Below are 15127 nucleotides of genomic sequence, written 5' to 3' on the forward strand. Positions count from 1 at the left end.
CGCGGTCAGTGTATTTTTGTACTCCAATCGAGAAGGTGTGAAGTGGAATATTGTCGAGTGTTAAAGTGGCAAATTGTAAAGACAAGTGGTAAAGTATAAGAAATACAGCATTAATTATGAGTAAGTTATGTTTTATTTCACTACTATTAATAATAATAAAATTAAAATCCTGAGATCACAAAATGTAGGTATCTGTTGGCGCGATCTGAGATAGCGCCAACAGTATATTTTTACAATGGTGGTATCTATTAAGTAAGAAAACTACAGATCTTTCAGATTTCCGTCTATCTGAAGATTTTAAAGACAAACCATTTCAGATTAAAACACCATTATTATTAGACGCGTCACGAAATTAAAAAAAAGTTCCACATACCTGTTCTTGCAAATATGGCTGATGAGCTACACTTTTAAACTGTAGTTGACTCAGTGTGTAGGAATCCATGTTGTTTGACCCAAACTGTACTAGTCTAAAACAACAATTATTCAAACAAGAGGAAAGGGATGGAAATATATTTGAAGCAGGTGATAAAAAAGATAGAAGATCTCACCGTCTCGCTTCCGTCGGATCGACAGCACATACACAACCAAGTTGCATAAGAACTCTGAATTCCAAACTCATTTGTGTCTCGTATATTCCTTCAATTTCTGGCGCTGATAGTTCGCTCATGAGTTCCCTGTAAATTAAATATGTAAAATATGTGACATCGTAAAACCAGTAATGGAGGATTAATTGCCGATGGAAATGGCCTGCACCATTCTCTTGGCAGCCACACCAGTGCGGACCACTTTCACCCTATAACTATGGCTCACAATTGAGCCACTCTTATCCCAACTATGGATCACTCTTATTCTTAATGCATATCTAAACTCTAAAACTTAATTTTGGGCCCCTGTTATCTTTATTGTGAGCCAGTCTTAACAAAATTTGGGGCTAGCTACTCTTAACCCAACTGTGGGCCACTCCTTATCTAATTGTGGGGCCATTGTTAAGGTAAATTTGTGGGCCACTCTTGCAGTAACATCAAAATTTTACTGCAATGAGAGTGGCCCACATTCACATTGCACCACTCTCCTCTAGATTCTGTGTGGGTTACTTATAAATGCGTTTGTGGGCCACTCTGTAAATACATACTGGCATCTCTCTCTGTACAGCGACTCAGGCACGGTGTACTGGTACAGATGCTGCGCTGGTCTCGCTCGCGGCAGCACCCTGTTGCAGCGGCGCCAGTACGGGCCACTTTCTTCTTCACGGGCCACTCGGCGATTCACGTAAAAGATTCGGGGCACTGTCAGCTTTATTTGATGTAACTCCGTACCCACTAACGCCCATAATCTGAACAGGCCTGGCTCTGCCGTTTCGGCCACCTGTTTAAGAAGGTCATGGAATGAAATGAAAATTTGTTTTTAACACTAACTTGTTTAGCAATTGAGTCAGGAACCTCGAAGTAAGTTTAAAAAACCTGTATCTCAGTCTCATGTATTTTTATACCACCAATAATCGTTATAAGTTGAAAAATATCCATGTGTAATGTGTATAGTACAAATCCAAGAGTATGGCTAAGTTCATTTGTTTGTTTTTGCCTTCATGTTAATGTCAAAGTAAAAAATAGAAAAGAATACAATTGTTTGAATGAAATTTTTGTTTCTACACGTGTTTGCATGTATGAAGTCGGGCGAGCTTCATACTTTGATTTCTAATTCTTTTTATATTAGCAAACTGAAGTGAAACTCAATAAAAATATAAGAATGAACCAATACAACCCTTATTGCTTGATTAAGGCTCATTCGACATCACACGATCTCTTCCGAGCAGCCATCTTGAATCGATTTGTATAAATACGGCTGCTTGACGGTTTTTAAGGCAGTCTCGCTCCGACTCGAGACTCAACGACTATTAATACTTTTGTGTTTGGGTCGCTATTTTGATTGAGTGGTTGCAATAGCAATTGCGCCCCGATCAAATTAATATTGCAGTTGGGTTATTTAAAGATCAAAACTCTTGATAAGCCTCTGAGCGTTGTGGCTTATGTCCTCGCGAAGGCTTAGTATGAAAGAACATTTTAATAACTTATAAAAATAGTTAAATTATAACAGCCCTTTTGGTCTAAGCTTACAGTTCAGAAAGTGGGATGGAATTAACGCAAAAATCCACTTAAGCATACAAAATATAGTTCACAAATGAATATAATTCGAAGTTAAGGGACAACCCTGGTCCTAGAATAAAATTGGTTGGGACAACCCTGGTCCATTCATTCAACACCCTTTAAGGGACAACCCTGGTCCACTCATTCAACACCCTTTAAGGGACAACCCTGGTCCTAGAGTAAAATGTGTTGGGACAATCCTGGTCCACTCATTCAACACCCTTTAAGGGACAACCCTGGTCCTAGAATAAAATGTGTCGGGACAACCCTGGTCCCGTAGTATTACGAACAACCGTGCCCCTATTAGTATTCTGGACAACCTGGCCTAGTATTTATTTTCGTCGCTCGAGGTCGAACGACCCAATTTGGATGGCCGACTGTTAGCTTTTTCAAAAAAACTATTTGAAATTTAAAATATTAAAACAGATATTTGACTCATTCGACGTCACACGATCTCTTCCGAGCAGCCATCTTGAATCGATTTGTATAAATACGGCTGCTTGACGGTTTTTAAGGCAGTCTCGCTCCGACTCGAGACTCAACGACTATTAATACTTTTGTGTTTGGGTCGCTATTTTGATTGAGTGGTTGCAATAGCAATTGCGCCCCGATCAAATTAATATTGCAGTTGGGTTATTTAAAGATCAAAACTCTTGATAAGCCTCTGAGCGTTGTGGCTTATGTCCTCGCGAAGGCTTAGTATGAAAGAACATTTTAATAACTTATAAAAATAGTTAAATTATAACGGCCCTTTTGGTCTAAGCTTACATGTAGAAACAAAAATTATTTTTTACTTTTTAGTGTTTGTGGTTATAGAAGTCGGTTTTTATTTTTCTTTTGAATTTTTTTGTATGTATATTGTATACCTATGTTACTATTCTCAATTTTTTAAAATTAAGGAAAGGGAAAATAAAGGATTTCTTCACAATTTTAAAAAACTACCTTTATACCGACGAAATCGCAGGTAAAAACTATAGTAAATCAATAATATATTACACTTGTCGACTTTAATACCTGTATAATCTGCCACGGCGTATTCAGCAATGTACGTTGAGCCCTCCTTATGAAGCCTCCTAACGTATTTGTGGGTCCAGCGCTCTTGGACATCAGGGGCGCATTGTTGTCCACTTTACCTCGTTTATTCTTGTTACGGAGCCCACGTTGCTCCATTTGCCATAGCCACTTTTTCTTTTGAAATACTATCCAAGCTCTTCGTTCTTCCTAAAAAGTATTCATATCACATTTTCCATTCAAACAATAATAAAACGTTAACTGTTTAGTTTAAGGGCGAGAAACATTGGCCTGTTTGAATTCGATTACGATACATACAGCGATATTTTTACTCGACTAAGGGCCGTTTTTACCAACGTAAAATAAGTCTTATCCGAGAGTAAATTTGATATTTTGCCAGGTTTTCAATTCAAAACCCGTCATTTCGCCCAATTCATTTCTCTGTTAAACGTTACTCGACGTTGGTGGAATTGGCACTAAGGCCAATAAGACGAAGCAATGTATAAGGGTAATATAATGTAAGTAGATTTGTAGAAGCAGTATCGCTTCTGCTTGGCTAGATTTAGTAAATGGAATATTATATGTATAGGCTTCGTCTTCTTTTATGACTATATGACGTCACGATTAATCCAATATGGCGGTAAATGACACATGAAGCGATTTCGGAGTTAAATTGATTTACTACAAGGATAAAATTATGAACTGTTTGTCTCTGGGAGTACTTTTACGACTTTTAATAATAAAGTGATATAATCATGTTATAGTTTCCTGTCTTTTATCTTGAACCTTTGACGCGTTCGGAGCACCGCATAATAAATCATGTCCCCTATCGAAATTCACAATTTATTCATATTCTTACGTTGGTATTGCCGTAGGGCGGGGGTGGTCCTAACGCCTCTTTCCAAGTAGCGGCCTCTTTTACCGGCGACTCTTCACGTTTCCGCTTAACGCAATGCACTACGGGTCGGATAACGTGGGGCTCAGAAGCATCCTTGCCGATGTCTTCTATATCTACTTCCGTATTCTGCAAAAAAAAACTAAATAAAGAGACAAATTTCTTATGTCTTAATTCTTAACAACAGCAAATTTGTTTATACCCGGATTGAGAAATTTTCATTAAACAATTTGTCTATAACTGATTGTGCAGCACAATTTAAAAGGAAAACAATCATCAATTCATCCATTTTATTTGCTAGATTTAAGGCGAAACTAATTTAACTATGTTAAACATGTCTAATATTGCCTTTGTCCCCCAATGTTTTTGTGCTAAGAGTATTCGAACCGTCCACTTTTCAGACTTCACTTCGCTCCTGGACTGTTGAGCTATTGGGCTTATATTTGGCTATACAGAAACATGCTTCTTTAAGACCTTCCTCCTTTTTAACCCCCGACTCAAAAAGAGCGGTGTGTGTTATAAGTTTGACGTGTGTATGTCTGTGGCATCGTAGCTCCTAAACTAATGAACCGATTTTAATTTAGTTTTTTTGTTTGAAAGGTGGCTTGATCGAGAGCGTTCTTAGCTATAATCCAAGAAAATCGGTTCAGCCGTTTGAAAGTTCAAAAAATCAAGTTATCTACACGCCACCTGCACCGGTCCAAAATCACTTTACCTGCCTTCTGCTAGATATTTGCCTAGAAATGCCTTTTCACTGTCTATTATTTTAAAGATACCCGATAAGAATTATAATTCCTGGTATTTTGGACAGCGACAAGTTTCCAGAGATGTAATAGTTCTGGAAAAATATGAAAGTACCCTTACCACACAGGCATTGGTCTCGGAAGTTTCTCCTTCTTCATCGTTTTCGTTTGGAACGTCCTTGGGTTTCGCAGAGAACATATCGGTGATCTTTCTAGTTTTGAACTTGTCGTTTTTCGCTAACATTTTCTTATGCAACCAATCAGGGTATTGGACACGAGGGACTGGATTTTCCAGCTAAAAATATTTCAATTTTATTTTATACATATATACAAGTTAATGTTTATCTGCGTATCATCTGTTTGCAATCTGCGCTTACGCATTATTTATCTGATTGAGTTGTAACTTTATATAGTTGTTGTTGGCATTTGCGGCAAGGTTTCTGACGTAGTATTATCAAACTACATGACGTAGCGCGCAAGTTGAATTGCAACTCAGGCTGAACGAAGTATGTAAATGCCAGGAGACAGCGCCATAATTATGTTATAATACAAGTTAAACTACAGATCAAATATGACGGTCATATCTGAGCATGATATAATATGGTGAAGACTAGAAGAGACAGGATAAGCTATACTTAATAGATAAAGAAGGTGTGCTCTGAAATGATCTAGAAACTAATCGGTATTCTTAAACGCTCATTCTCCAGAAAACTTTCTATAATATAAGATGTTTCTGTAGTAGAAGTCTGAGAATGTGAAAAGGCATCAGAAGTTATAATATGCTCAAGTAAACAAATATACGGTTGAAAGAGCACTTTAATGATAATCTTTCACAATTTTTGGACCAAAAACACTTACGCCTTGCAAAGCAGCAGGTATCGTGATAATCTTCTGTATGGCCCCACTGAGCCTTTCAATATAGTACGCCCAATCGAGCACATCTCTTATGTCTATGTCCTCAGAGATAGTGTTATCCTTTAGCCACCTTCGCAAGTGATGTCTCTTGACTGCTGCGGGGGATTGGAAGATCGCTAACGGTATAGCTCGCTCGGTTACGGGCGCACCGTCCGGCTTACGCGATATTATGAACCTGAAATTGATTTTTTCTAGATTTCTTTAATCAGTTGGTACTTTGCAAAATCGATTAGCTTAATACTTTACATTTGGTGTTAGATAGTTTGCGTTAGCTTTTAGGCAGGAAGGTATAACTACGATAAAACTGGGTCAAATCCGGTTAGGTAGGAATATGCTAGGATTTAAAATTTAGAAAATTCTAATTATTATCTAAACTCAGAACAAATTTTATTTTGAGTTAAGTCAGTTCTGATACTTGTACCTTTGTTCACAATAATCCAGCAATTTTTATCTTCGAGGTTCATCTATTTTTTTTTTTCGTAACCATCCTATTTGCTCACCTATTTCTATGCTCTTTATAAATACAATTTACAAACCATTTCAAAAGAGCAGTTGAGCAATTTCTTAATTTGAAATACTTACTCTACTCACATTAGCTTAGAACAGTATAATCAACTTACCGACAAGCCAACCCAGCATCTTTAACCATCTGATCACCCAAAAACTCCGCCAATCTCTTCGCTGTAGAAATCGAAGTGGACTTCTGCCCACCATAATCTTCTAACTTCTTCGACATCGATCTATTTTCCGATATCAACTCAAACAGTTCCGAATCCGGCATATTAGACCCCTTGCTGTATAATACATCGAGCCAATAGTCGGCTACTTTAGCGACTGCGCCGTAGCACGACTTTAGGTCGTTCCCTTTGAGAAATGCCTCGAATACGGAAGACTGGAATATCTTTATTAGCTGTAATTCCCCGCGACGTTTTACTTCAAAACCTGTTGATTTAAAAACATAACGTCTTGTCAAGGTTTCAATCAAATTTTAGTAGATAAATGCTATGACGTCATCGTTAATCAAATATGGCTATCTCCGATCCGAGGTGCCAAGTGCCAACTAACCTCTTATCCTTGTCTTTTGATGCAGCATTGAAAGGAAGAAATAATCAGTTACAATAAATAATAATATTTTTATAGATATTGCAATAATGTGGGTACAGAAATAGTTCTTAAAGTTATACAAAAATACACAATAAATTGATGTTTAATCGTTTTCCAGTTAAATCCTCTTGTAACCTCTTATGATCATGACCATTTGTAAAAGTACCTGCACCTTTCCTAACCTTTCACTAAATTCATTCAGAAATGCATTAATGTTGATCTGGTTATTTACATTTAAAATTAAATGCTTTTTACTAGCCAATTTCTTAACAGCTCAAGAAAATATATTAGCAGCTTTATTACCTTTTAACTCAGCCAAAGAGCCATCAAAATTGAATACAGCGTATCGTTTTTTCAACTTTTTTCCTTCCTCCTTCGAGGCGGGGAGCACCATAGCGAGGTAGGGGCCATCTACTTCGAAGAAAATGGAGTTTTCTGACCGCTTCTCGTATGTTTTTGTAACTGGGTCTACCAGTTCGTAATACTGGTCATTTGTGAAGTGGTCCTGGATGAATTAATTCATATTAAAATAATTCGGAGAATAAATTAGTGAAAAAAAAAACCAAAACGAAAATATATTTAACCTTGAATTCAAAAAAACTTAAAATTTAGGAAAATGGTAAACATCAAATGTTTGTATAAAATTGAGATTTAAAAAAAATCTACCTTAACCATAGCATTCAGCACAGCATTCGGAAAGGACACGTTGATTTTCTTCTTCTTTTCATGATTAGTGTGAATTGTGAAATTTTCGGGAAACGACGATGGCAAAATACACCAAATACCTGTTCAAGAAGAAAGTTTTCAAAAAATCTAGATCATGTCTAGGTGTTTTTCAAAGAACAAAAAATATGTAGAGATTTTACCTTCACAAATTTTAGGTAGAGTAATTCTTAAAGGGAGCTTATAGCTGAAAAATAGTCTAAGAAACATCATCTTGAATTTGAAAGACTTATTCAGTAATATTGATATAATGCCATTCAATATGGTAGGTACTCATTTTTTTTTCTCTACCGCCATTTTGAATTTTACGTCAGCCATTTTGGTTTTATAAAAATAAGACCTAGTTTTATAACCATCTAGCCGAAGCGTTAGACATCTCATAGGTTTAAAATCCAGCCGGTGGGATTCTTCGAGGATGTCAAGACTAAAGACATACACAATTATGGGTATACATGAAAATGCGGAGTATAACGAAGTTATGAAACACTAGCGACCCGCCCCGGCTTCGCACGGGTGGACATTTATTTTTTCTATTTTCCGGGATAAAATATAGCCTATACGGATTCGGAAGAATCCCTCTAAGTAATGGTAAAAGAAATTTTGAAATCGGTCCAGTAGTTTTTGAGCCTATTCAATACAAAAATACAAGGTTTCCTCTTTATAATATTAGTATAGATTATGTTACCATCGGTATCCAGTTCTAGCGGTCGTCCAACTTGCTCGATAATTTCTCGCGCCTTCATGATAATGTTAGCGCCGGTGTAGCACACGATGCCCGCCATTTCCATACTGTGCCACCGAGCCCTGGCGACACAAACTTTTACAATATCTAAATAACATTAAATACATATCAAAAATTGCGAAACCTGCAGGATTCACCTGTATCTTCTGGGTTCGCGCCCGACGCTCTGACCTAAGCCACGGTATCGACGACATTTGTGATATGTATGTTCCATAAAGCTATTATATGTCCATGGTATGTTCACTCAGTACTGAAGCGACTATTAATGCCATCTAGAGCAACACTTTGCAGCTCGAAAATATCGAAACTACTACCAAAGGCCCATATTACAATGGAGCTCTTTGAACGAGATATCATCATCACACATTTCTGGTTCACTACTGAGTACGGGTTTCATCTCAGAATGAGAAGGGTTTAGCCGTAGTCCAATACGCTGGCTAAGTACAGTTGGCAGACTATGCACATATTTGAGAACATTATAGAGAACTCACAGATATGCAGGTTTCCTCACTATATTTTCCTTCGCCGTTAAAGCAAGTGGTTTTTATTTTAAATTATTTCTCCTTGAACTGTGGCACAACATTGCAAGCTGTGGCAATCACTAAGAGGGTCTACAATATAGCAATTATATGTATTTCATTATTTTTGTGTAGCTGAAGTTGATTGTAACCTGTTGATTATCCATATAAATATAAATAAATAAAAATGCCTTAAGGTCGCTGCATACGTAACGTGTTTTTTCTTTCTTTTTTTTCTCGAAGTACTATTGGACAACTAGAAAACGGACGGGGCGGGGCGTTCCAGTTGTCCAATAGTAGTTCGAGAAATCCTCCCGTCCCGTCCGGGACAGGAAAAAAACACGTTACGTATGCAGCGACCTTTACAATACAACCCACACTTTCACTCAACATTAAATTTTTTTTGGTCTGCAACTTCGAAAAGTAAAAAAATGTTGAATGATTGTTATAAACTTAATACCGATAGTGGAACTTACCCTCTCCTCATAACGTATCCATAAAACGAGTTGAGGATACACTTGTGGGCCAATTGTAGCGAGTCATACAGAACCTCTCGACTTTTGGCACTTTTGATTTCCGCCGCGTCTCCACTGGCGACCGCTTGCGTGACCATGGCTTTTGCCTGCTTGTTTAACGCCTTATATTCATATCGACGGTCCCTAATAGAACCGTTAAGATTTTAAATATAATGTATGTAAACCAGCAATATCTAAATCAATACTTAATTATAAATACGAAAGTGTGTCTGTCTGTCTGTCTGCAAGCTTATCACGGCTGTTTTGTTTAAATAGTGTCTTAAGTCTAAGCAAAGTCAAATTATAAGCTCTAAAAATGTCAGCCTTAGTATCAGATGGCCAACATAATAATTGTTGTTACCTAAAAGCTCTGACCGTGTCAACGTAAAAGGAGTTCTCTTTCTGGCAAATGGTCGTCGTACGCACTTCGGTTCTCGTCACTTTAGTTTTTTTGTACGCCACTCTACAATAGTCCGCTAAGCGTTTCTTTTCATATGCAGCCTGAAACAATTAATTATAATTCGGGTCAGCATATATACGTTTGAAAATGTTGGAAACCCCGATTTTTTATTTTTTGGGGGTTTTTCAATCGAAGCTCAGGATGGTTTTAGATGTTTGAGGAAAATCTGTTGTCATTTTCAGGGTTTGGTGACTCAACTCTTAGCCAATAACCCTTGGACGTAGAAAACTGAAATTTTGCAGAGATTTACTTGATGATGTAGACAAGGATTAAGGCTAGATTTTCCGAAAATCCCCAGGAGCGAAGCCGCGGGCGGACGCTAGTCCCTGATATTTCAAAAAAAACTCGATCGACTGACCTGGTCCTCTTTGGGCAAAGTGTGGAAAGCTCTCGGCGGTCCGCCGGGATACAAAGGAGGGAATTTCTCCGTTTCCAATTGCTGTTGAATTCTTTGATATTCACTCCTGGTTGCTGGTACTAAAAATACATATTACCTACATCAAAAATCATTCTCGAATATAAAAAAATCCGATAGTAATTAATTAAAAAAATTAAGAAAAAAAAAATTATCAAAAAGCTTACGGAAATCTCCGCGCCACATCCATTCCATATGTCTTTGGCAGTCAGCGCCGGGCCGGTTGAAGTCGCACACTGCGCATATGCTCGCATTCACCATCGCTGATGGCTGCAACCTGCGCAAATTGCAAAAAACGTCTAAATAATTTATAGAACCATAATATAATTTCAGGAAAATTTAACAAAATTGTTTTGAAATCCACGAGACAGTGTTAAAAGTTGTTTTGAAATCCACGAGACTGCGTTAAATTGTTTTGAAATTCACGAGACCGCGTTAAATTTGTTTTGAAATCTTCTGATTAACTATGTAGGTCAATATGAAACCGGACAACTTACCTGTTAGTCAAAATAATATTAGGATACATAGCTCCCACATCCAAATGGTATATCAAAGGGTTTTCATCTCTTCTAGGATGATCCTTCATGTGCTGTAACTTCGCTTTTATTTCCGTGCAAACCTCATCAAAATTGGTCACCAGGTCTAGAGGTATGCCTTCTTCAACCTCAATCGCGTGTTTCATGGTTTTCTCTGTGTTTTCCATTAATTTGTCTATAGCTGTGGGGGCTATTCTGAACTTGCATTTAATGTCAGCACGGAAAACGCCTGTAAAAAAAATTATGCTCAGATAATAATAAAATTGGGGTCAAAAAGTTGAAAAAATTTAAAAATTCGGGCGGGACCTTTCCACCCGTATCTTTTGTTCTATAGCTTAATACGAGAGGTACGGATGAAATAACAAAGGTGTTATTTGGCGAGTGCTTGTATGGAATATCGAACAAGCGAAGGATTCTAAGATTGAAAATAAAATCCTGAGCGTAGCCAGGAATTTAAATGCACGAGTTGCAAATAATCTTGCAACCGTGCAAACACAAAAAAAATCCTCTCACTTCTTCTTCGACTTTCCCCACCTGTGCATCCCAGACTTTGTCCAGTCTTCCGATTTACTGACTCTATTATCAATTATTTTTTTACTATAGCAAGGAAAACAACTTAATTCTTCTAACCTGATTCTAGAGCTTCTACATGTCCACCCACATACGTCTCAGTTTCAAGCACGTGGCCGTCACTCGTCAGTTTGTTTAGTTCCTCCACTTGCTTGTTTGGGAACACAATGTTCGCATGGAAAGCTTCTACCATGAGGAGGGACTCGCACAGTGTGCCAGAGCCTTTACGGAGTACCTGTTTAAAAGACGGTCAAGATCCAATATCACAGAACACGTTTTGTTAGTATCGATACAGAAGGCTCACTTCGCAAGAACTTTGAATTAAACAGTGAATCATGTTACATCATTTGATTCTGATATGTGACGTCAGTGCACATGATATGAAAAATCGCCAAAATGGCAGCTTGTAAATTTTAATTTTATTGCAAGGTAGGCTTGCGCTTGAAGAAAATCATATCTAACAAAAAAAAAAAGCAATGATGAAGTCTAAAGTTGGAGTGCGCTTGCCTAGAAGTTGCCGTTTTAATTTCACATACAGTTTCATGATAGATACATTTCTCGATGCTATGATGATAGTACAAAGAATGGATTAAAAATAAAACAAAACAAACTTAGCCTATAGTGCGCTGGATACGCCAATACGAACATCTCCTCAATGAAATAGAATAGAATATATTTTTATTGAAATAAAACTTTTACAAGTGCTTTTGTATCTTCAAAATAATTTAACAGTGGTTCGGAAAGCCGTTCCTAACGTGAAGAATCAGCAAGAACTCACCGTTTCACAATTTGACTGAAACTTCAGGGTACTTACCTCGTCTGGTTCCAATGGAATAATGGTGCACAGCGCAAAGATAAATGGATGAACGTACTTCATGTACAAATAGTATGTCGCTACGGCGTCGGATACTGAATAATTCGATAGCACCTGCAATAATGATAATATAAATACATCTACGCAATATTTTAAATCAATTTAATACAATTAATTATGTATTACGCATTTTTTTACGCGTTTCTTTGGTCCGCCATCTTGAAAAAAACAAATTGACAGAAAGAGGATTGAGTTTATATGTGAGTATTATTGTAAACGCTCTATCTCAAGAAAGGTTAGCTGTGTAAAATACCGCCTTGAGTTGTTCATTTATAGAGAATTTTATGCTTTAGAACTTTTTTAATACTATCACAAACATCATTTAAGGCAAAAAACATTTTGAGTTTTTTTTTTCAAAATGGCGACCGAAAAAAACGCACAAAATTAAAAAAGATAGTACCTACTCTACAAACGGTAGTTTAACTCTTTAGTCGTAGTATGCAACGTATCTACATCAAAAACTATTTGAAGAATTTTTGTTTGGTAGGAAAGTTATACCTGAGGTTGTTCAGCCGCCATCCGGCACATGTCTTCAGGGTCTAACTCTACGGGATCGTATCTCAGTTTCGCCTTAGCTACCGCCTTCAGACCTTGAGATCCGACTGGCAAATATGAATCTCTTTTCACCCAACTGAAAAAAATAGTTTAGTTCCCTTAGCACTATAGTTTGGAACATAAGTGTCTGGTCTTTGTCTTGGCAAAATTATCTTGATGGAGACATTTGCAAAAAACTGAGAAAACTTACCTTTTCACCAGCTATAAAAATAGTTCTTTAAAAACTATAGTATAAGAGCAAAAATTCGTTACAATCAAGAAGTATTAGAAAAACAACTTGTAAGTTGTTGGAGATATTAAAACATTCTTGGAGTCATAATGTTTATTTTCCACGGATGGAATCATGGCTAATTTCTTAATATTTGCTATATTATTTGTTACAAAACTACTTTACTACTTTAAATACCCTATTGGTATAAAAACTGATCACAAATCCATTAGACTCAATCGTTTTCTCATTGACTTCTTCTTTTTTTCTTCTCTCTGGGCTGGTTTCCGCACTTAAACGTTTCCGTCTGTTGTGCGTGCGTTGCCGCTCCCCGCCGAAGTTTTTCATTGTTTATTTATTTATTTATTGTCAACCAAAACAGATTACAATAACTACTTTAACTTAATTCTTAAATTGATACATTTTGACCTTATTGTAATCCTATATGGTCGCACAACATGACTATGGTTTTTTAGGCACGCTTAATTATTATTTAATATTAATAAATTAAATTTAATATAAACACTTAATAAGTACACTTATACTACAATAAATAATAACCTAAGAATTCGACGAAATAACAATGTTATTCTATTATGTTACTTAATTATTTTAACTACTTTTCTAGCAAAGATATTAAATCTGTGATCAAAAATATCTAAGTCTAAATCTGTTATATTATTATAGGAGCGGCACATTCTTATAACAGGATTATAAAATGAGGTGTTATTTTTATAAGTTTCCAGTATAAAAGTTTTTGGTTTACGATTTACATATCTAACATTAAGGTTTATCTGTAAGTAAGGTTTATTGTCTTATAATATGCTTTTAAAATATAATTCAAATAAACTATCATCAACTTATAGGTATTCATTATTATAGGTCTATTCTTATAATATACTTTTACTTTACCATACTTTTCACAGCAAATAGTAGGTACCTAAACGTAACGGAAATGCTGGACTACCGCTTCTCAAAGAGGTGATCGTGTTGAAAAGGCTTACCACAAACAATCCATATGCATAGCTGGTCGGCAGGCATATGTACCGTCCCTAGCGGTGATCTTACTGAAGCCTATCTCTAGCTTCATGTCGAGGCCTAGGATCGCCGCTCGCGCCTCCACAAATGGCCAGTCGAAAAAATCACCTGCAAAGTGTTGTAAATCTTAGAAAATTATAGTTTCCCCGCAACTTATACTAAACTGTGGCAAGCAAGGACTTTTACTGAACTCTAATGAGCAAGAACTTTTAGTGAACTTTAGCGAGCAAGATCTTTTACTAAACTTTGGCGAACAAGAACTTTTACTGAAGCAAGCAAACCCTTTTACTAAACTTTGGCGAATAAGAACTTTTACTGAACTTTAGCGAGCAAGCCCTTTCACTAAACTTTGCTGAACAAGAACATTTACTGAACTTTAGCGAGCAAACCCTTTTACTGAACTTTGGCGAGCAAGAACTTTTTCAGCCCTACTTCTACAAATTACGATCTAATTAAGTAATTGATAACAGCTATTTAATTTTAAAGTAGTATTTATCTTATCAATATGAACTTAAGCCTTACCATTGTATGTTACAAAGATATGTGGTTTCACATCCATGATATGATCAAAAAACTTTTGGATCAATGCCAGTTCATTTGGCTCATTGAAAACTATGAATTGTCTGTAAAAAAACAAATATAAAAATTTCTCATAAAAACTTATATCCCACCAAAAACATTTCATGTAAAATATTGCCAAGACTCACAAGTTCATAATGCTTTCACTGTTAAAAAGTTATGAGATCTCTAGTAGAGCCAAGCCCCTAGCTGAGCTTAGAATTTCGCTGCCCATGGGACCTATCCCAAGTCCAAAGTATATAGCTCTTAAATGCTCTTGAGTATATCACATTTATAACAATAAAGAACAAATAACTCTACTTACAAGCTCTGATTCTACAAACCCTAAATCTTGGTTAAAAAAGGACGGCTTGGCCGTTTAATGTTCGTGGTACTTTTATCTGATATGATATTTAAGCCCGGAATAGCTTGTGCGACAATCATGAAGTATAATACAAATTAGTAATTGTCGATCAAACTATTCCTTATGACCATAATATAATATGTTATGTCATGTAATAGTTTTACGAACATTAAACGGCCAAGCCGTACTTTTTTAACCAAGATTTAGGGTTTGTAGAATCAGAGCTTGTAAGTAGAGTT

The 15127-nt window shown here is 36.5% G+C and overlaps 1 protein-coding gene across 2 annotated transcripts in view; it reads right to left on the bottom strand.

The window, feature by feature from the left end:
• Positions 1-15127, bottom strand: part of LOC123875357 (DNA polymerase epsilon catalytic subunit 1) — a 28401-nt gene that overhangs the window by 9195 nt on the left and 4079 nt on the right. For both annotated transcript variants that reach the window (XM_045921135.1, XM_045921134.1), the window contains exons 6-26: positions 14489-14589; positions 13933-14074; positions 12664-12796; positions 12106-12219; positions 11352-11526; positions 10683-10950; positions 10353-10462; positions 10129-10247; positions 9672-9811; positions 9272-9454; positions 8221-8339; positions 7479-7597; positions 7116-7317; positions 6329-6650; positions 5652-5883; positions 4915-5088; positions 4015-4179; positions 3159-3365; positions 1133-1365; positions 549-674; positions 374-467 (exon numbers count right to left, since the gene is read on the bottom strand). In XM_045921135.1, the coding sequence (XP_045777091.1) occupies positions 374-467; positions 549-674; positions 1133-1365; positions 3159-3365; positions 4015-4179; positions 4915-5088; positions 5652-5883; positions 6329-6650; positions 7116-7317; positions 7479-7597; positions 8221-8339; positions 9272-9454; positions 9672-9811; positions 10129-10247; positions 10353-10462; positions 10683-10950; positions 11352-11526; positions 12106-12219; positions 12664-12796; positions 13933-14074; positions 14489-14589 (3478 nt within the window). The remainder of the gene's footprint in view (positions 1-373; positions 468-548; positions 675-1132; positions 1366-3158; positions 3366-4014; positions 4180-4914; positions 5089-5651; positions 5884-6328; positions 6651-7115; positions 7318-7478; positions 7598-8220; positions 8340-9271; positions 9455-9671; positions 9812-10128; positions 10248-10352; positions 10463-10682; positions 10951-11351; positions 11527-12105; positions 12220-12663; positions 12797-13932; positions 14075-14488; positions 14590-15127) is intronic.

This window comes from Maniola jurtina, chromosome 19 (assembly GCF_905333055.1).
Source record: "Maniola jurtina chromosome 19, ilManJurt1.1, whole genome shotgun sequence".
In the NCBI taxonomy this organism is placed as follows: domain Eukaryota; kingdom Metazoa; phylum Arthropoda; class Insecta; order Lepidoptera; family Nymphalidae; genus Maniola; species Maniola jurtina.